This window comes from Chlorocebus sabaeus, chromosome 12 (genome assembly GCF_047675955.1).
Source record: "Chlorocebus sabaeus isolate Y175 chromosome 12, mChlSab1.0.hap1, whole genome shotgun sequence".
In the NCBI taxonomy this organism is placed as follows: Eukaryota; Metazoa; Chordata; class Mammalia; order Primates; family Cercopithecidae; genus Chlorocebus; species Chlorocebus sabaeus.
In genome coordinates this window covers 36051307-36073550 of record NC_132915.1, presented here as the reverse complement: position 1 = coordinate 36073550, position 22244 = coordinate 36051307, and the positions used below count along the sequence as shown (strand labels likewise).

The window sequence follows — 22244 nt, the reverse complement described above, 5'->3', positions numbered from 1 at the left end:
CTACCCCCAACCTTGTCCTTGCAAGAGACATGTGCTGTGGTGACTCAAGGTTTAATGGATTTTGGGCTGTGCAGGATGTGTCTTTGTTAAACAAGTGCCTGAAGGCAGCTTGCTGGTTAAAAGTCATCACCATTCTCTTAATGTCAACTACCCAGGGACACCTAAGCAGGGACCTCTGCCTAGGAAAGCTAGGTATTGTCCAAGGTTTCTCCCCATGTGATAGGCTGAAACAATGCTGCTAAAAGGTTTATGTAGATGTTTGCATATGCATCTCAAGGCACAGCATTTTCCTTTAAACTTATTCATGTCACAGAGATTTTTGTTCATATGTCTTACTGCTGATTTCCTCCCTACAATGATCCCATTGTCCAGCCACTCCCTTATCTTTAAGATGGTAAAGATAATTATCAATAAATACTAAGGGAACTCAGAGACCGTAGCCGCGTGGGTCCTCTGTAAGCTGAGCGCCGGTCCCCTGGGCCCACTTTTTCTTTCTCTATACTTTGTCTCTGTGTCTCATTTCTTTTCTCAAGTCTCTGGTTCCACCTAACGAGAAATGCCCACAGGTGTGGAGGGGCAGGCCACCCCTTCAAACAATAATAAACTGAAATAAATGCAACAAAACATATTCTTCCACAGGAAATTTTTTAATTAAAATAGATTTACATTATAGAAGGGACACACAAACCATCTCGAGTTGGACGATGAATTATATTATATAATGGATCTCTCTCTTTCAAAGATCTTACTTTGGACCTATGCATCCAAATGTGCGATGCAGTCCTCAGTACCTCACTGACCACCCCATGACTCTGGGCATGTCACTTATACCCACAAGGCTTAAGTTGCTATCTTTTTTTTTTTTTAAGAATATTATTTGGCACCTGTAAGAACAGGATGATTATTTTCAAACATATCCAGACCAAAGACAACTTCTCCCATCTTCACTGGTCTGGGTCACCACTGGCTCCTCACTAGATAAATACAACCATTCCAGACAAGGTGCTTTATTTGTGCTCTGCCCCCACAACACCAAATTCATTCTTCACATAGAAGCCAGTGTGACCTTTTCAAAATAATGTCCCAAAAACAGCAAAAGAAAGAAACAAACAGCCACCATATCTTCCTCTCCCACTTTAAACCTGTCAGTGCTTCCGTCTACACTTAAAATCCCAAATGCCTTACTATGGCCGGGCAAGTCCACTGACCACCTTCCTATTCCTCCCAGCCACGAAGTACAGGTCAGCCTTCAGGCCTCTGGACTTGCTATTCTTTCTGCCCCCATATCTTGAAAAGGCTGGTTTCTTTTGATCCTTTGGATCTGTGCTTAAATGTCCTTATTTCATCATTCTAAGATGCTACCACTAGAATGTAAGCAAGCTCCATGGGGGCAGGAACATTGTATGTTCTGCTCCACCACATCCCTACCTCTAGCACCTGGCATAGTGTCTGGCACATAGCAGGCACTCTCCACATTTGGTGAACAAATAAGCAGAAAGAAAAGAGAATTGGCAAATGTAGAGAGAGAATAAGTCAGTTTGTGGTTGCCTATGGGCTGGGGGTGATAGCAGGCAATCAGGAATGACTGCTTAATGCATATGAAGTTTCTTTGGGAGATGATGAGAATGTTATAGAATTCAATAGAGGTGATGGTTGCATAATTCTGTGAATATACTCAAAACCACTGAATTGCACACTTTAAACTGATGCATTATATGGTATTATTATATGATAAAATATATCAATAAGTATTATATGGAAAAAAAAAAGGCCGGGCACGGTGGCTCACAGCTTTAATCCCCGCACTTTGGGAGGCCAAGGCAGATGGATCACCTGAGGTCAGGCATTCAAGACCAGCCAGGCCAACATGGTGAAACCTTGTCTCAACTAAAAATACAAAAAAATTAGTGGGGCATGGTGGCAGGTGCCTGTAATCCCAGCTACTTCAGGAGGCTGAGGCAGGAGAATCACTTGAATCCAGGAGGTGGAGATTGCAGTGAGCCAAGATCACCCCATTGCACTCCAGCCTGGGTGACAAGAGTGAAACTCTGTCTCAAAAAAAAAAAGAAAGAAAATTTAAAAAAAAATAGAAGGAAAGAAGAAGGAAAGGACAGAGAAACTGTGGTTAAGCTTCAGGTTAATAATTGTTGTCTACAAAGAAACAAACAAAAAATATGAATACGCTCACACCTCTGAAACCCATACATGGATCTCCTTGGTTTCCACGAGCCACCCTTGGTTGGTTTTGATTTTTCTTTTTAAGCCTTAGAAGACAATCTAGCATGAATAGTTATACTTAAAGAAAAATAAGATAATTACTATTTGAAGAAATCAAATGTTCCATATGGATTAACAAGAACAAAGATTTTGCAAATTTCTTCCTTCAGAAACAATGTCCCACATCATGAAAACTAAGAACATAAATTAAAGGCCAAGTGATTGTTTTTCATTTAAAGCATCTGAGGAAAATCACCTTTGCAAGACCCGCGCGATGGGCTCCTTTAGACTCCATGTATGCGAGGTATTTGTTGAACTCCCGGAACTCCTCCATGGAGGGTCTGAAGGTCATTATCTTACAGCTGGGGTTCAGAGGACTTTCCGCGTCAGCCACCTCCATGATGGCTAGGGCGGTGTCTGCAGAAAAGACAACAGGGTTAACAGAACTGAATTATTATGTGCTTTAGGTCATTTTTAACAAACAGTATGTCAGCTCCCCCAGCAGGAACCCTTCTCTTTCAGTCACTTCCCATTCCCTTCTACCAGTCTCACTCCCTTATCTCTGCCTGAACCCCTGAACAAACAAGGGCCTCTAGTCATTCCTCTTGCCAAGTTCCCTATGCTTGGTAGAGAACCACTGATCTGACTGTACTGTTAGCCTCCTCAAAACCCTTCCAAGTAAAAATAAATTTTCTGGGCCGAGCGCAGTAGTTCACACCTGTAATCCCAGCACTTTGCGGGGCTGAGACGGGCAGATCACGAGGTCAGGAGTTCGAGACCAGACTGGCCAACATGGTGAAACCCCATCTCTACTAAAAGTACAAACATTAGCCGGGCATGGTGGTGCATGCCTGTAATCCCAGTTACTCAGGAGGCTGAGGCAGGAGAATCGCTTGAACCTGGGAGGTAGAGGTTGCAGTGAGCCAAGATCTCGCCACTGTACTCCAGCTTGGGCGACAGAGTGAGACTCCAGTCTGAGCAACAGAGCGAGACTCTGTATCAAAAAATAAAGAAATAAAAAATAAATATATAAATTTTCTTTTTTTCTTTTTTTTGAGACAATCTCGCTATATTGCCCAGGTAGGAGTGCAGTGGCGCGATCTCAGCTCACTGCAACCTCCGCCTCCCAGGTTCAAGTAATTCCCCTGCCTCAGCCTCCCGAGTAGCTAGGATTACAGGCGCCCGCCACCATGCAGGGCTACTTTTTTTATATTTTTAGTAGAGATGGAGTTTCACCATGTTAGCCAGGCTGGTCTCGAATTCCTGACCTCAGCAATCCGCCAAGCTCGGCCTCCCAAAGTGCTGGGATTTATAGATGTGAGCCAAGCCCACACGTAAAAATAATTTTTTTTTTCTTTTTTTTTGAGATGGAGCTTCGCTCCTGTTACCCAAGCTGGAGTGAAATGGCACAATCTCAGCTTACCGCAGCCTTGACCCCCCGGGGTTCAAGCAATTCTCCCGCCTCAGCCTCCCGAGTAGCTCGGATTACAGGCATGGGCCACCACGCCCGACTAATTTTGTATTTTTAGTAGAAATGGGGTTTATCCATGTTGGTCAGGCTGGTGTCGAACTCCCGACCTCAGGTGACCCACCCATCTTGGCCTCCCAAAGTGCTCGGATTACAGGCATAAGCCACCGTGTCCAGCTGTAAAAATGAATTTTCTAACCTTGCAAGTTTGCAAAAGATGTTGCTACTATCTACCAGTTCTGAAACAGACTCTCACTCACATACACACCTGTACAAAGGCCTAGTCTAGGCTGAGTAGAGAAGGTTAAAAATCATTAGAGTTTACTCAGGTGTGCTTCCAGATTGTCATATCATGCCTTCCTACAGCAATTAACAGGTTATCCATTCAGCAAAATAGCCAGGCATCAGGCAAGACACAGAAAAGAATGAGGATGGAGACAGAAAGGGATGGATTTGTCTTCACCTTCCAAGCGGTCTAGAGGCTGAACAAACGTCAACATAAAAATGTACACAGGGGCCGGGAGTGGTGGCTCACATCTGTAATCCCAGCACTTTGGAGGCGGGCAGATCACTTGAGGCCAGGAATTTGAGACCACCCTGGGCAACACGGTAAAACCCCATCTCTACTAAAAATACAAAAAATTAGCCGGGCGTGGTGGCACACGCCTGTATTCCCAGCTACTAGGGAGACTGAGGCAGGAAAATCACTTGAACTTGGGCGGCGGAGGTTGCAGTGAGCCGAGATCGTGCCACTGCATTCCAGCCTGGGGGATGGAGTGACACTATATTTCAATTAAAAAAAAAAATGTACACAGGAAGAAGTAACTAACTCCACCTGGGTTAATGAGCAATCATTTTCCCAGAAAGGAGGAGAGTTAAGTCTCATAAGAAGGTATAGGAGTTGGCCAGAGAAGACAGAGGGCACTCCAGGCAGCGGAAATATCTGGAAGTACTGCTGGAATGAAGAGTTTAATAATGTGTCTGGAGCACAGAAAGGAAAGATTATAGGAGATCAAAGTAGAAAAGTAGGCAGGTTTTACTATGAAAACACAGGCTTAGTCTTGCTATCAATAAACAGGATGATCCCTTCAGCAAACATTTATTGAGCACCTATCAAGAAACAGGCACAGAGAATGCAAAGAAGCACTGAAGTGGCTGCCTCAGGAAAGGAGTCCCACCCCAACCTTCGTCTAAATCCATTAGGACCTGGCATCTGACAGCACAAACAACAAATCCTCCTGGAACAAAGTTTTCCTCTTTTTTCTTTGTTTCTGAATTTAATCTGCCTAATAGAAAAATTGAAAGTGAGGGATGGGGCAGATAAAAGGGCGAAACGTTATGAGAGGTTAAAACAGAGCAGGGCTGGCCAGGGCGTGGCTCACACCTGTAATCCCTACACTCTGGGAGGCCCAGGCGGGCCGATCACTTGAGGTCAGGAGATCGAGGCCATCCTGGCTAACATGGTGAAACCCCATCTCTACTAAAAAATACAAAAAAAAATTAGCTGGGCGTGATGGCAGGCACCTGTAGTCCCAGCTATTCAGGAGGCTGAGGCAGGAGAATGGAGTGAACCCGGGAGGCAGAGTTTGCAGTGAGCCGAGATCGTGCCACTGCACTCCAGATTGGACGACAAAGCGAGACTGTCTCAAAAAAAAAAAAAAAAAAAACACAGAGCAGAGCTACAGATAGTGATGTAGTCATTATTCATTTAAAGCAAGTTTGGCTGGGTAAGGTGGCTCACGTCTGTAATCCCAGCACTTTGGGAGGCCGAAGCAGGAGGATCACCTGAGGTCGGGAGTTCGAGACCAGCCTGACCAACAAGGAGAAACTCCGTCTCTACAAAAAATACAGAATTAGCCAGGCGTGGTGGTACATGCCTGTAATCCCAGCTACTTGGGAGGCTGAGGTGGGAGAATCACTTGAACCTGGGAGGCAGAGGTTGCAGCGAGCCGAGATCACACCACGGCACACCAGTCTAGGCAACAAGAGTAAAACTCCGTCCCAAACAAAAAAGAAAAATAAAGTTTACCTGGGTGCAGTGGGCAGTGCCTCACATCTATAATCCCAGCACTTTGGGAAGCCAAGGCAGGCAGATCACCTGAGCTCAGGAGTCCAAGATCAGCCTGGCCAACATGGCAAAACTCCGTCTCCACTAAAAATATAAAAATTAGCCAGGTGTGGTGGCAGACATCTTTAATCCCAGCTACTTGGGAGGCTGAGGCAGGAGAATCACTTGAACTCAAGAGGCCAAGGTTGCAGTGAGCCGAGATTGTGCCACTATACTCCAAAAATAAAGTTTTTTTGTTTTGTTTTTTAAGACGGAGTCTCACTCTTTCACCCAGGCTGTAGTACAGTGGCGTGACCTTGGCTCACTGTAACCTCCACCTCCTGGGTTCAAGTGATTCCCTGCCTTAGCCTCCAGAGTAGCTGGGATTACAGGTGCACGCCATCACGCCCAGCTGATTTTTGTATTTTTAGAGGAGACAGGGTTTTGCCATGTTGGCCAGGCTGATCTCAAACTCCTGACCTCAGGCGATCCCACCTGCCCTGGCCTCCCAAAGTGCTGGGATTATAGGCGTGAGCCACCACACCCAGCCTAGAAAGTTTAAATGAGCATCTATCTCACAATGCACACGTGAGGAGGTAGGAGATTCATAAAAATTAAACCTCATCGCCCTTTAGGAATTTACAATCCAAAGGAGAAAATAATCCGCCCGAAAATATATTAACATATGGTAGAAAATATTCTGGATTCTCCCTGCCTCAGGAAGGGGGCTTGCAACAGGTAAAAACCTTCCAGACTACCTTCCTACATGCCTCTGTTCACGTGTAGACAGGTACGCACCCCCAAATCCATGGGCTTCAGGATAGCAGCCTCACTCTATATAGTAAACACACAGTCCTTTAGAAGCATCTGGATCTGGTCCAGGCGCAGTGGCTCACACCTGTAATCCCAGCACTTTGAGAGGTCAAGGCAAGATCACTTGAGCCCAGGAGTTGGAGACCAGCCTGGGCAACATGGTAAAACCCTGTCTCTACAAAAAAAATACAAAAATTTGCTGGGCGTGGCCAGGCACGGTGGCTCATGCCTGTAATCCCAGCACTTTGGGAGACCAATGTAGGCAGATCACCTGAGGTTGGGAGTTCGAAACCAGTCTGACCAACATGGAAAAACCCTAAACCCTTTAGTCTCTACTAAAAATACAAAAATTAGCCGGGCGTGGCGGCACATGCCTGTAATCCCAGCTACTAGGGAGGCTGAGGCAGGAGAATCGCTTAAACCCAGGAGGCAGAGGTTGTGGTGAGCCAAGATCACGCCACTGCACTCCAGCCTGGGCAACAAGAGCAAAACGCCACCTCAAAAAAAAAAAAATTAGCCAGGCGTGGTGGCGGGCACCTATAGTCTCAGCTACTCGGAGGCTGAGATGGGAGGATTGCTTTACCACCCCAGGGGGCAGATGGTGCAGTGAGCCAAGATTGTGCCACTGCACTCCCACTCCAGCCTAGATGAAAGAGTGGGACCCTGTCTCAAAAAAAAACAAAACAATCTGGATCTGGCCCTCGCGCAACTACTATGGCCTCATCCATCATCATTGTCTGCACTGTACTTTATGCTCCAACAATACTCACTGACTCATGCTTCTGTAAACAAGCAAAGCTTTCTGTGTTTCTGCACGTTATTCCTTCCCCTCACAGCAGCCTCTGCCTGCTTCCTCACCTGACAAACTCCTGCACACCCTTGAGATTCCTAATCCTCTGGAACAGGCCTGCCTAACCCATCACTGTGTTCCCAACTCCCTCTCTGCGTTCATTATAGCAGTTGCCTGTCCCAGCTGCTGGCGCTTCCAACCACCCACTGAGCCATCAGCTCCTCCAGGGCAATGCCGGCTCACCACCTCTTTAAGCCCTAGCATACAGTCTGGCACTCCAGCCTGGCTCACAGTATCTGCTGCAATAATTATTTGCCAGCTGAATGACGGAATAAGTGCCAAATTGTTAACATATTTACATAATGATACCAAACTCAGGAAAAGGAAAGCACTAGTTCCAAACACAGAAAAGTTACTTAGAAAACAGATTTGCCTGCATGACTGGTAAAGAATAATGCAACAGAAAAATCTGGGCAGTGAGTACAGGGAAGAAGCCCACAGATCACCTCTGCAGAAACCTTTGGTACACAGAAGGCAGTGTTCATCTTCCACAGGCTAAAGAACAAGGGTGGCCTGAGCATTTCTCTAGGCAGAGGAAGAAGCCACTAGGAAAATGAGTCATTCAACAAATAGTTACTGAATGCCCAACTGCTCGGCAGTCATTCACCAGGGAACAAAGTCCTGACATTAACGGAATGAAATAGACAATAAAAAGTGCATGCTATGAAGAAGAACCAAGGGTAAGGGGATAGAGTGCAAAGGGGAGGGGTGGCTATTTTACACAAGGTAGGCAAGGGAAGGCACTTCGGAGGGACAAAGGGCTGAAGGAGGGAATTAATCATACAGATACCTAGAAGAAAAGCATTTTAGGCTGAGGTAACAAGGAGAGATTATCGGACTCTTCAAGGAACAGCAAAGAGAGGCGTGTGGCTGGAACTCAGTCAGCAAGAAGAAGAATGGTGAGAGATGAAACTGGGGAGAAAAGGAGTTTGGCATTTACTCTGCATGAGATGGGAACTGATTCCTGGGGTTCCTCCCCTTCTTAGTCATCCAGTTCTTGGTACTCAAACATCCATTTCCCTTTAAGGAGATAAGGCTGTCTCTAAGGAAACTCTTCTGGACCAGCTGAAGCAGAGAAGTGAGCTGGCTCACATATCATAAATCACATTCTGGCTCTTGTATCAAAAACGGACAAGGCTGGAAGCAGGGAGGTCAACAGGAGGCAATTCACACTAACTCAGGCAAGTTAAGATGGTAGCTTGGACCCAGGATGGGCAGAGGGAAATGGTCAGATTGCAGATTGCAAATATATTCTGAACACAATTTCTTGATAGAAGAGAAATAGGAATCAAGATTTCTGGTCTAAGCGACAGAAAAATGGCTCTGGGCCTGAGCATGGTGGCTCACATCTGTAATCTCAGCACTTTGGGAGGCCGAGGCAGGCGGATGACCTGAGGTCAGAAGTTTGAGACCAGCCTGGCCAACATGGCGAAACCCTGTCTCTACTAAACATACAAAAATTAGCCAGGCGTGGTGGTGCGCGCCTGTAATCCGAGCTACTAGGGAGGCTGAGGCATGAGACTCACTTGAACCCCAGAGGCGGAGGTTGCAATGAGCCAAGACCTTGCCACTCAACTCCAGCCTGGGCGACGGAGAGAGACTCCATTTCAAAAAACAGACAAACAAAAAATGGCTCTGACAAGAAACTGAGGCACAGAGATTGTTAAGACATGCAGCAAATTAATAGCTACTAGAATTAAACCCAGCCTTTGACCTAGTTTGCTAACTGGTCTAGGAAACATACTCTGCCAGTTTCCAGCATCACTACTCCCTTGATTACACAAAACTATTTCTACCTACAAATCAGATAAAGACCTAGGTAGCTTAGGTTTTAGACCTTTTTCTATCTTTGCAGTTAACATAGGATAATCATAAAATTTTAAATATGTTAAATGATCTAACACCTTCTACACCACCCAGATCTTTGCCAATACGATAGGAAAAAAGTCTGGTTAAGTTTCATTTATTTGATTGTTAGTGACAGTGATCATTTTTGAACACACATAGCCATTTTCATTTCTTTTTTGGGGAGGTGCCTACTTATATTCATTACATTTAAAAGGTATTGGCCAGGCGCAGTGGCTCAAGCCTGTAATCCCAGCACTTTGGGAGGCTGAGACGGGCGGATCACGAGGTCAGGAGATCGAGACCATCCTGGCTAACCGGGTGAAACCCCGTCTCTACTAAAAATACAAAAAACTAGCCGGGCGAGGTGGCGGGCGCCTGTAGTCCCAGCTACTCGGGAGGCTGAGGCAGGAGAATGGCGTGAACCCGAAAGGCGGAGCTTGCAGTGAGCTGAGATCCGGCCACTGCACTCCAGCCTGGGCGACAGAGTGAGACTCCGTCTCAAAAAAAAAAAAAGGTATTTATATTAATAAATGTTCCATTCCTTGAGTTCCTCCTAGTCCATATTTATTATTACTAAACTTAATCATACTACAATTAAATCCCCAGTCCCTCTTGTTTCTCTTTTACCTTTATTTTTCTGAACCAAGAAGAAATAGAAGTTTAAAAGGTTCTTCCAGTAATATTTCCAAGTCATAGGAAGAGAGGTATATCTTACAACAAGCACCACTATGATTTTTAGCTGAAGGTAATAATCATTTTTTAAAATGCTACCCTTCTTTTGACTGAGTCCCCAAAGTGAATGACAATACTATCTCTGATGGCAACTGTTATCTTGCTTCCACAGAGCTGGTCTTCAATGTTTCTGAGACCACCTACAGCAAAAACAATATTTATAGCAAGTACCCTAATAATTTTTTTAATAAGCTAAAGACCTTTCCATTGAATAAAGTCCAGCGCTAACTCATATTACAACCCATGTTTGTTTCTGAAATTTTTTACATTATGATAAAGGACAAACATCTACTCTCTTTGTTCTAATGAGAATGTGTCTTTATTTGGTAATAAAGAAGAAACCAAGGCTGATGCTTTCCGGCCAAATGTAATAGTCTATCCGACAATGCCCTCCTTCCCTGTGTACACCTGTGTTTCTGACTTGTATTCTCTTAAACAACTTCTGTGGGAGGAGTAAAAACTGACAGCTCTCATCATGTACTAGTTTTTTCAACAAAGCCGGCCACAGAACTGATGTGCACTGCTAACTGCCTCTGAAGAGAACACTTCAGTATCTACTTTAAAACACAGCCCTCTAGGAACCCAGGCACTCGCAGTTAGCAGACTACGTCTTTGGCTAGAAAAAGAAGGATTCTGGGCCCCACCTGAGGTGATGGAGTCTGGCCTTTCAATCCCAACACTCAGCACACTGGGTGTGGCCTCACAGGAGCCAAGCAAGCTTCCGCTCTGCACACTACTTTGGTTGGGCATTTTTAGGGATTGACTTGTGTTTCCCCCCAAAAGACACGCTGAAACCTAACCCTCAACACCTGTGAATGTGGCCTTATTTGGAAATAAAGTCTTAGCAAATGTAATCAAGGTAACATGAGGTCATATTTTGATTAGGGTCGGCCCTGATCCACTATGACTGGTGTCCTTTTAGGAAAAGAAGAGGCCAGGCGCAGTGGCTCATGCCTGTAATCCCAGCACTTTGGGAGGCCAAGGCAGGCAGATCACCAGGTCAGGAGTTCAAGACCAGCCTGGCCAACATGGCGAAACCCTGTCTCTACTAAAAATACAAAAAAATTAGCCAGGCAAGGTGGCAGGTGCCTGCAATCCCAGCTACTGGGGAAGCTGAGGCAGGAGAATTGCTTGAACCCGGGAGGCAGAGTTTGCAGGGAGCCGAGATTGCACCACCGCACTCCAGCCTGTGTGACAGAGTGAGACTCTATCTCAAAAAAAAAAAAAAGAGGAAGAGGAGAAGAGACACAGGAAAGAGTGCCATGTGAAGATGGAGAAAGGGACTGGAGTCATGCAGCTGCAAGCCAAGGAATGTCAAGGACTCCCGGCAAACACAAGAAACTACAAGAAAGGCACTGAGCAGATTCCTCCCTAAATCCTTCAGAGAAAACATGGTCCTGCCAACACCTTGATTTTGACCTTTAGCATCCAGAACTGTCAAAGGATAGACTTCTCTTGCTTTAAGCCATCCCAGTTTGTGATAATTAGTTACACTAGCCCTAGGAAACTAATACAGGCATGAAGGGCTAGACTGGAGGGAAAGGAGAAGAGGACCACGTTCTCCAATCTTAGCTTTATCAACAACAAAGCTCCTAATACTAAGACTTTTCATCTAACTTCATCCTTCTCAAATGTTTCTAAACTGGGGAGGAAAAGGGAAGTCGCAGGCCACCTCCACAACTCTCCATTAACCGTTAGCACATCTACCCAGTTATTGAACCACAAGAGGGCTTGAAGGGGCCCCCCAGGCTTGGGCCCCACGTTAGAAAGCAACACAGCAAAGAAACTCCCTAAGCCCCCTGACCATTTTTGACTGAGCCAGGCCTCATTTCTCTCTCAGAAGTCCAGGCCGCTTTTATTTCATCCCTTTCATCCCATTCTGATCACCACTCCATCTTGTTCCACCAGCCTGCTGAGGCCAGGGGAGGAATGGAAGGGCAGACTCAAGGAGATAGTTTTGGGACAGAGTGCCTTGGATCCTAGATCAAACAGATTTTTTTTCCTCTTTCTTTTGCTATAAAGAACATAGTGGGCCGAGTGTGGTGAGATGACACCTGTAATCTCACCATTTTGGGAGGCCAAGGCAGGCAGACCACTGGAGGTCAGGAGTTCACAATGAGCCTGGCTAACATGGTGAAACCCTGTCTCTACTAATAATACCAAAAAAATTAGCCAGGCGTGGTGGCACGTACCAGTAGTCCCAGCTACTTGGGAGGCTGAGGCAGGACATAACACATCTAACTGGATTTTTATTTTCTCCTCAGGATCAGAAAAAAATAACTGGATTTTAATCCCTCCCACATGCCCCCTCCACTTAGTAGCTGTGTGACCTCAGGAAAGTTACTTAAACAAGGCCTCTGCTTCCCCATCAGTAAAATGGGGTAACATGACCTAACCAACTGCATTGTGATGGGGATCCAATAAGCCACTAAATATAAGAATTTAGCATATTGCCAGGTTATAGTAACATCTGCATGCTGGCTTTGAAAGAAAGAAAAAACATTCAAATTAAATATCTTCGATGAGTTTCTTCCTCACTGCCTACAGATGCTCAAATTTCTCCCATATAATTTTCAAAGGCTTCCTGTATACCATGTCCCCTCCTAGACTCACCCAAGCTACAGCCTTCTCTGCCCAACCTCTCATAGACAAACCCCAACAGAGAATGGCCTCCACTCACTTTGTCCAGTTCACCTCCTAACTCAAATCTTCATCCCCATTGCAATCTGATGTCTGCCTCCACCAGTGGATTGAAATGAAAAAGTTGCCAGTGACTTTTTAATTGCTACAACCATTATGTTGTTTTTAGTCCTCTTACCCACCCTTCTGCAGCCTCTGAAACTGGAAAGGCCTCTCCAGGCACAGCTTTTGTGGGTGGTGGGAAACCAGCCCCTCCTCACTCTCTGATGGTCACTGCCCTCTCTGGAATTCCTTTCCATGCCCCTAACTCCTCAGCCAACCCCTCCACTACTGGTATGCTACAAGGCCCTTTCTGCAGTCATCTTCCCTTTCCACCAAACATAGACACTATGGGAGACTTCATCCACGCTGGCCTCAACTGTCCTTCCCAATACCTCGGAAAAATGCTACCTGGGCCTCTCTCCCATGAATCTCAGTCCAGTAAATTTAAGTGCCTGCTGGCACAGCCATCTGAAGATGAATATAAAGCTGTATAGAGACAACAATGAATCTGAAACTTAACAAGGATAAAAAGGAATCTGTCCTCCAAAATCTGCTTCTCTATCCCAGTTTCAGTCCTTATTCATTCAATCCATCCACAGTTTAGGTTGCCTCTTTGTGGGCAGCACTGACCACAGCTAATCCTCAAAGAGCTTACAAGTGCAGGAAAGAACAAGTACACAGATGGTTATTATACCACAGGTCAGGTGCTGCAATAAAGAGCACAAAGCACCACAAAAGCCTTTAGAACAAGAACAGTGGGAGCCACCTTTCACCAGGGTAAAGATGGAGAAAGAAGTGAAAAGTGAAAGCATCTCCTATACACCAAGCCCATCCTCTACTGCAAGGCCAACATCAGAATCCCAAGAGCCTTCCCAAGCCTACCTCCTCTTACTCTCCACGCCTGAGTGGCGACCTTTGTAGTCAATTAAACATCCTGAGCATCTTTCATATCCATTCTCTAGTCTCCATACCAACTATTACTATCCCGAGTGACTTTTGTCGTTTTTTTTCTTCAACCACCCCAAGAGCCTTTGCTGATTTTCCCTTTAGTTCATCACCCTCAATACTCTTCTATACATCTATAAAAACATAAAGCAAACTTTCTGGACACAAAACTGATGATGTTATCCCTCTTTGAAACTCTTCAATAGCTCAATATCGTTCCAGTACGGAGCCATGAATCTAGCTCCTGCCTTTCCCCTCCCTCCTTAAAGACCCCCCAACTCTTTTTTTTTTTTGGATGGAGTCTCGCTCTGTCGCCCAGGCTGGAGTGCAGTGGCACAATCTCAGCTCACTGCAAGCTCTGCCTCCTGGGTTCACACCATTCTCCTGCCTCAGCCTCCCGGCAGCTGGGATGACAGGAGCCTGCCACCACGACCGGCTAATTTTTTGTATTTTTAGTAGAGACGGGATTTCGCCGTGTTAGCCAGGATGGTCTCGATATCCTGACCTCGTGATCCGCCCGCCTCGGCCTCCCAAAGTGCTGGGATTACAGGTGTGAGCCACCGCGCCTGGCCCTCAAAGACCCCTTTTGCCCACTTGAAACCTTTGTTTCACTTAAAGCCACTCGATGTTCCCAAGGGAGTGAAGCCATTTCCCTCCTTTGCTGGCACTGTATACAGACATATGTGTCACATGTATGCCGTTCCGAATACTTTCTGTGAGCGAGACATCTGTTAAGTGCATTAATGTTCATTCTCTTCATTAAATCCCATAAGAACTCCATTGAGAGAGTGACCATGAATATCCCTATTTCACTAATGATGGAGAATAAAATGCTTGCTCAAAGTCCCAAGTTAGTAGGAGCAGAAGATGGGAACTGCCGCCTAATCTGAGATTCTACTCATAACTGCTTTGCTATTTGCTTGTCCTATCCTCAGTGGTGCCTATCTAGCAAAACTCATCTTTCAGACTTTATCTTACATGTTGACTCCCTTACAAAGCTTTTCGGGTAACACTACCCACCAACTGATAACGTTCTTTTTAAATGCTCTCCTCACCCACACTCCACACAGGCGTCATCAATCTTCATTATTCATAGATTCCGTATCTACAAATTTACCTACTTACTAAAATTTATTTATAACCAGGCCGGGCACGGTGGCTCACACCTGTAATCCCAGCACTTGGGAGGCCAAGGCGGGCATATCACCCAAGGTCAGGAGTTCGAGACCAGACTGGCCAATGTGATGAAACCCTGTCTCTACTAAAAGCACAAAAATTAGCCGGGCATGGTGGCAGGCACCTTTAATCCCAGCTACTCAGGAAGCTGAGGCAGGAGAACAGCTTGAACCCAGGAAGCGGAGGTTGCAAGTGAGCCAAGAGCACGCCACTGCACTCCATCCTGGGCACAAGAGTGAGGCTCCATCTCAAAAAAAAAAAAAAAAAAAAAAATTCACCACTTGTACGGTCATTCACAGACATGCACAGAGCAATGAAAAATTTGAATTGCCTAATGCACACATTCCCAGCGGAGGCCAAACAAAGGCTTTCTTGTTTCAGCTCTCATAATGCAAACAAGTGTCCATTCTATGGTCTGTTTAGTGCCATGATTTTTGCACTTTTGCACTGTCTGTTGGTGATTTAGCTGCTTAAAATGGCCCCCAAGCATAATGCTGAAGCGCTGTCTTGTGTTTCTAAGTACAAGAATAGTATGGTTTATGGCTTATAGCTACATGGCTTATAACAAAAATACATGTTTCATAAGGTTGGTTCAGTCATGAGTTGCAGTGCTGTTGGCCATGAGTTCAGTGTTAACAAATCAACAATTATATATTAAATACAGTGTCTTTAAAAAGAAAACACACAAAAAACAAGATTATATATTGATCAATTGATGAAAATGTTCTGACCAGAGGCTGACAGGAACCTAAACTTGTACTTCCACTACGAGCAACATTTCAGCATTCACTAGTTCATTGTTTATAATGACTTTATAGAGCATAACTACTGCAAATAATGAGAATCAACTCTACCTTGGCCCTTGTAATAAGACCATTCAGAAAAAGCCCCTGCCCCAAAGAAGCTTCCCAGCCTACAGGGGTAAATTCAGGCAGCCACTCCTACAGACTACAATTGACTAAGCTGGCACAATCACTCCCCGGGGACTCAGAACTAGAGAGCAAAGACAACGTCATGAGGGGCTACGGCACCCACTGTCTGCTATATGCATAAACAAAGAATGAGAGAAGGAAAGAAATCAGCAGAGAAAAGTAGAGTCAAGAGAATGCAAGGCCCCAAAAAAGATGAAGGGACGAGAAAGCCAAGACTGAATCATCACAGGCATAATGAAAATCACGTGCTCGATGCCTGAAGCATCTGCACCTTCAAGAGACTGCACTCTGGAGAGCTGAAATCTACATTATATTTGACATTCCAAATATGATTAAAGTCTTTTTTTTTTTTTTTTTTGAGATGGAGTTTCACTCTTGTTGTCCAGGCTGGAGTGCAATGGCGCAATCTCGGCTCACTGCAACCTCTACCTCCCGGGTTCAAGCAATTCTCCCGCCTCAGCCTTCCCAAGTAGCTGGGATTACAGGTGGAAAGCACCACATCCGGCTAATTTTCATACTTTTTTGGAGAGACAAGGTTTTGCCATGTTTCCAGGCTGGTCTTGGACTCTTGAGCTCAAAGTGATCTGCCTGCCTTGGCTTCCCAAAGTGCTGGGATTACAGGTGTGAGCCACAGCACCTGGCCAGTTTCTCTTTTGTTTTTGTGTGTTGGGTGGGGGGGTTGTTTTTAACAGTAGTACGAGAATTAGGATACTTGAGAAGCAATATGAGCCAGAATCCTTGTAGATGTTTACAAATTCCCGATCTCCTAACTTTTTACTGTTACAATTCTCACATCTCATTTGAGATTAAAAATAAATTACCTCTTCTTTAATGGTGCTTTCCAAAGGATTCAAGTTAAATTTGGTAGAAACAATAACATTGTTGTATTCACAGCTAATCTACTTACATAATTTTTAATTATATCTCATACTTACACAGCTGGCATAAACTAGATTGGAAATACTGTGGACTTGCTGAGTATTCAACTGGTACTTGGATATATTAATAAGCATAGCCTATTTAGCCAAGTGTGTGAGCGTCAGTGGTGTTCTTTAGAGAGAATGTATGGTATCCCTTATCTCGTTAAGATAAGGGTGATTCAGAGCTTCTACTATAGTAGGCCAGTAAGATTAAGTAGCTGTAGGTGGCTGGTTAGTTTGGTTAAATAGCTCAATTAGTAATTGCATTCAGTGATACAAAATGAATTTTGAGCCATTCAGGTTAATTTCATAAAGATTACACCAAGGAACCAATTATTAGAAAGGATTATTATCAAAACACAAATAAGAGTGAATAAACCTCCATGTGATGCACATCTGGTATTTGTAAAACAGCAGGTTTCCCACTTGCCATTGTCATCAGTTTATATTTGATAATTGTATCAGTCATGATTCAATTACCCATAGTAGACACTGCTCTGGTTAACTTAAGCAGAAAGGGATTTGATATTGACTGGTGTTAGAGCACTGTTGAAGGTTGCAAGAGCAGGCTCTCAGCTGGATCCCCAGGGAAGTCTCCCAGAACACTGTTGCAGCAGGAACTGTCTAGGGAACTGCCACTGCTACTACAAATAGAAAATCAGGGTCCAAGTTCATAGCACCTTGGCTGAGATCTGGGGAGCATGAAGTTACTGTGGCATCTGTTTGTTTCATGAACACATCAAATTAGTTATGATCTGCGGGTCAGGAATCGTGCCAGAACTATTTCTTCAGACCCAAGCTACTTCTGCTAGATCTGCTCCAGCAAGAAGAATGCCTTACAGGTTTCCACTCTCTCCTTACTCTGCTCAGTTTTGAATCTAAGTCTTTTCATATCAAAATACTTTAATCGGGCTGGGCAAGGTAGCTCAGGCCTGTAATCCCAGCATTTTGGGAGGCCAAGGCAGGTAGATCACCTGAGGTCAGGAGTTCAAGACCAGCTTGGCCAACATGGTGAAATCTTGTCTCTATCAAAAATACAAAAAAATTGGCCGGGCCACTGCACTCCAGTCAGGGCAAATGTGAGACTCTTTCTCACTAAAAAAAAAAAAAAAAAAGACACCAAACCTCCACCTAGATAGATCTCACAAATGTAACACTGTGACACAGAGTCTTGCTCTGTTACTCAGGCTGGAGTGCAGTGGCATGATCCCAGCTCACTGCAACCTCCGCCTCCTGGGTTCAAGAGATTCTCCTGCCTCAGTCTCCCAAGTAAGTGGGATTATAGGCATGTGCCACCATGCCCAGCTAAATTTTGTATTTTTAGTAGAGGCGGGGTTTCACCATGTTGGCCAGGCTGGTCTCAAACTCCTGACCTTAGGTGATCCTCCTGGCTCAGCCTCCCAAAGTGCTGCTATTACAGGCATGAGCCACTGCACCGGGCCTTGGAAAAATCTGATAGATCTTTGTATTTAGCTGTGGAAGCAGAGAGTTGTTACTTGAGTGAATAAATTATTTAGCTATAAAGGCCTGAAAACCAGGATGGGTGAGGTGGCTCATGCCCATAATCCCAAGACTTTAGGAGGCTCAAGCGGGAGGATCACCTAAGGTCAGGAGTTCAAGACCAGCCTGGCCAACATGGTGAAACCCTGTCTCTACTAAAAACACAAAAATTAGCCAGGGTGGTGGCAGGTGCCTGTAATCCTAGCTACTCAGGAGGTTGGGGCAGGAGAATTGCCTGAACCCAGGAGGCAGAGGTTGCAGTAAGCTGAGATCGCACCACTGCACTCCTGCCTTGGCAACAAAGCGAGACTCCATCTCAAAAAAAAAAAAAAAAAACAAAGAAAAAATTAGCCAAGCATGGTAGCATGCCTGCAGTACCAGCCACTCAGGAGGCTGAGGCAGGAGGATTTCCTGAGACCAAGAGTTCAAGGCTGCAGTGAGCTATATTTTGCCACTGCACTCCAGTCTGGGAAACAGACTGAGATTCTGTCTTTACGGGGAGGGGGGGAGGCCTGAAAAGCTGTTTGTTTTGAAGAAAAATGATAGAATGATGGGACTAGTTATCTTGACTGTCAAACTTAAGAATTTCAAGTTTTTACGGTTTGCAATTGGAAACCATTTTAGTTTGCAATTACAAACCATTTTAAATCTAGAGGATGACTTGTTAAGAATGTTACATTTGATTAGCCAAACATGGTGGAGGCAGGTGGAGGTTGCGGTGAACCAATATCATGCCACTGCACTCCAGCCTGGGCGACAAAGCAAGACTGAGTCTCAGAAAAAAAAAAAAAAAAACTTTAACTTCAAGGACCTGGGGGCAATGAGAACAGAGATAACAACTTTCTTGTCTTAGGTAAAGGGAACAATCTCAAAAATGTAAAACACAGGCATTCACTACTGAAAGAGCTACACTCACAACAGAAAAGATAAAATGAGGCAGACCACATTGTCATTCTAAAAGTCCTCCCATCAGCCCCCGGAGATGTGCCCAGCTGAAGCTGAAGGAAGAATCTTTGCATGACTAACAGCTAGAGCAGCTAACATTTAAGTACTTAACATGAACATCAAGAGGTTAACAAACCTACTCAAAATTAGCTTCGAAAAGAGAAAGCCTAGGAGTTACTGAGGTTTTGCTGAGAACTTAAGCGGCAGAAAGGTGTAGACAGCTTTGGGTGCTTAAGTCCTGCTTCCACCCTGCTGTAGATGAAAACACCAAAAGTATAATATTAATAAAAAGAATTCGGCCAGGTGCGGTGGTTCACGCCTGTAATCCCAGCACTTTGGGAGGTCAAGGCGGGTGGATCACAAGGTCAGGAGATCGAGACCATCCTGGCTAACACAGTGAATCCCCGTCTCTACTAAAAATACAAAAAATTAGCCAGGAGTGCCGGCGGGCGCCTGTAGTCCCACTTACTCGGGAGGCTGAGGCAGCAGAATGTCATGAACCCGGGAGGCGGAGCTTGCAATGAGCCGAGATCACTGCACTCCAGCCTGCAAGACAGCGAGACTCCGTCTCAAAAACAAAAAAAAAGTATTCTTCCCAGATAGCTGCCTAAATTGACTAAAGTCCAAAGGAAATCAACAACAGCAATACAGATTAGACAATTGACTACAGATTTCTCCCTCTTTGTTAGGAAGCGAAAATCCATTCTTTCCGTACCTGGGGGTAGGGGGTGAAAATACAGAAGGGTGAGGAATCCTGGAAAAGTTACGAGACAAAGACAATAAAAACTGCAGGGTAAACCTAAGTGCTATAGGAATTCCTGGGGAAAAGATAAGACTAAAAACGGGCCCAGTAGGAGAAGGCTTTAAAAAGTGGGTTTGAGGCCAGGCGCGGGGGCTCACGCTTGTAATCCCAGCACTTTGGGAAGCCAAGGCGGGTGGATCATGAGGTCAGGAGTTTGAGACTAGCCTGGCCAAGATGGTGAAACCCCATCTCTACTAAAAACACAAAAATTACCCAGGCACGGTGGCATGCGCCTGTAATCCCAGCTACTCGGGAGGCAGAGACACGAGAATCGCTTAAACCCAGGAGGCAGAGGTTGCAGTGACAGTGAGCTAAGATAGCGCCACTGCATTCCAGTCTGGGCCAACAAGAGCGAAACTCCATCTTTAAAAAAAAAAAAAAAGTGAGTTTGAGACGGGCCTTGAAGATAAATGGGACTTGAGCCAAAGAAAGATGTGTTGAGGCCAGGTACGGTGGCTCACGCCTGTAATCGTAGCAAACTGGGAAGTCAAGAGATTAAGACCATCCTGGCCAACATGGTGGAAACCTCGTCTCTACTAAAAATACAAAAAATTAGCTGGGCGTGGTGGCATGCACCTGCAGTCCCGGCTACTGGGGAGGCTGAGGCAGGAATTGCTTGAACCCAGCAGGCAGAGGTTGCAGTAAGCCAAGATCGTGCCACTGCACTCCAGCCTGGCAACAGTGCGAGACTCCATTTCAAAAAAGCAAAGAAAGATGCATTGAGCTGGACATGGTGGCATGCACCTGTAATTCCTGTAGTTCCAATTACCCAAAAGGCTAAGGCAGGAGACTACCCTGAGCCCAGGAGCTCAAGGCTTCAGTGAGCTATGATCGCACACTACACTCTAGTCCAGGAGACAGAGGCCTCCATCTCTAAAAAGAAAAAAGAGAAAGGTGTGTTATCCTTCTTTGGGATATAGGCAACACACAAAAATAATTTTTAATTGTTCATGTATCAAAAGTAACAATGGTTCTCAACCGGGGTGATTTTGTATCCTTGGGGACATTGGCAATGCCTGGAGACATTTTTGTCACAAGAGGAAGAGTGCAAGTTGCATCTAATGGGTAGAAGCCAGATATGCTGTTAAACATAGGGAAGTCCCCACAACAAGCAACTGCCAAGCACCAAAACATCAGTAGTGCAACAGTTTAAAAATCATTTGCGCAGTGGCTCACGCCTGTAGTCCCAGCACTTTGGGAGGCCGAGATCGCCTGAGGTCAGGAGTTCGAGACCAGCCTGACCAACATGGAGAAACCCTGTCTCTACTAAAAATACAAAATTAGCCGGGTGTGTGGCCCATGTCTGTAATCCCAGCTACTCTGGAGGCTGAGGCAGGAGAACTGCTTGAACCTGGGAGGTAGAGGTTGCGAAGAGCCGAGCTTGTGCCATTGCACTCCAGCCTGGGCAACAAGAGCAAAACTCCGTCTCAAAAAAAAAAAAAAAAAACCCTTTGCTAGTGCCTACAGAAATGCTAGCATAAGTTCAACAATAGACATGTACAATAATGTTCATTACCGCATTTTTGTAACAGTTAAAAACTGAAAACTCAAAAGTCAATCTACAAGAGAATAAGTAAATGAATCACAATATATTCACCTGATGGAACTACACAGCAGTGAAAACTAACAAATCATAGCTACTCCCAGAAATATGGATGAATCACCAAGCGCAATGGCTCATGCCTGTAATCCCAGCGCTGTGGGAGGCCAGGCAGGCTGATTACTTCAGGTCAGGAGTTCGAGACCAGCCTGGCCAACATGGTGAAACCCCATCTCTACTAAAAATACAAAAATTAGGTGGGTGTAGTGGCACATGCCTGCAATCCCAGCTACTCCGGACACTGAGACAGGAGAATTGCTTGAGTCTGGGAGGCGGAGGTTGCAGTAAGCCGAGACTGTGCCACTGCACTTGCACTCCGGCCTGGGCAACAGAGCGAGACTCCATCTCAAAAAAAGAAAATAAATATGGATGAATCCTAGAAAGTCTTGAACTAACCAAAGTGTAAGTCCACTTTCACGATCTAAAAAATAAAATTTAATCTACTCTTTAAGGATAAATGCATAAAAAATCCATTTTTTTAAAGCAAGGGCATATGGAACTCAAAAATCAGGACACAGTTGCCAAGGAGAGAAGGTAGATGAGGTAGAAGAGAAACACACAGTTATCTGGGTGAATTCATAGAACTATATTATGTCTTTTACCTTTTTTAAAGATGAAACAATCAATATAGGTAACATATTTCTATAAATATCAGCAAGAAAATGTTTTAATTCTATGTTAAAACTAATTTTTTTTAAACAGTTTCACCCTGTCACCCAGGCTGGAGTGCAGTGGCACAGTCTCAGCTCACTGCAATCTCCCCCTCC

The 22244-nt window shown here is 45.0% G+C and overlaps 1 protein-coding gene across 7 annotated transcripts in view; it reads right to left on the bottom strand.

Annotated features, from left to right (window-relative positions):
* KDM4C (lysine demethylase 4C) overlaps window positions 1–22244 on the bottom strand; it is a 414378-nt gene that overhangs the window by 373686 nt on the left and 18448 nt on the right. For 6 of the 7 annotated variants that reach the window (XR_012094785.1, XR_012094786.1, XM_073021565.1 and 3 more), the window contains one exon: window positions 2474–2634. Coding sequence is in view for 5 of the 7 variants with exons in the window: in XM_073021565.1 (XP_072877666.1) it covers window positions 2474–2617 (144 nt within the window). In the remaining 2 variants the exon portion in view is untranslated. Of the gene's footprint in view, window positions 1–2473; window positions 2635–2935; window positions 3208–22244 lie in introns of those variants that run through there. The other variant, XM_073021566.1, reaches the window with a different exon arrangement.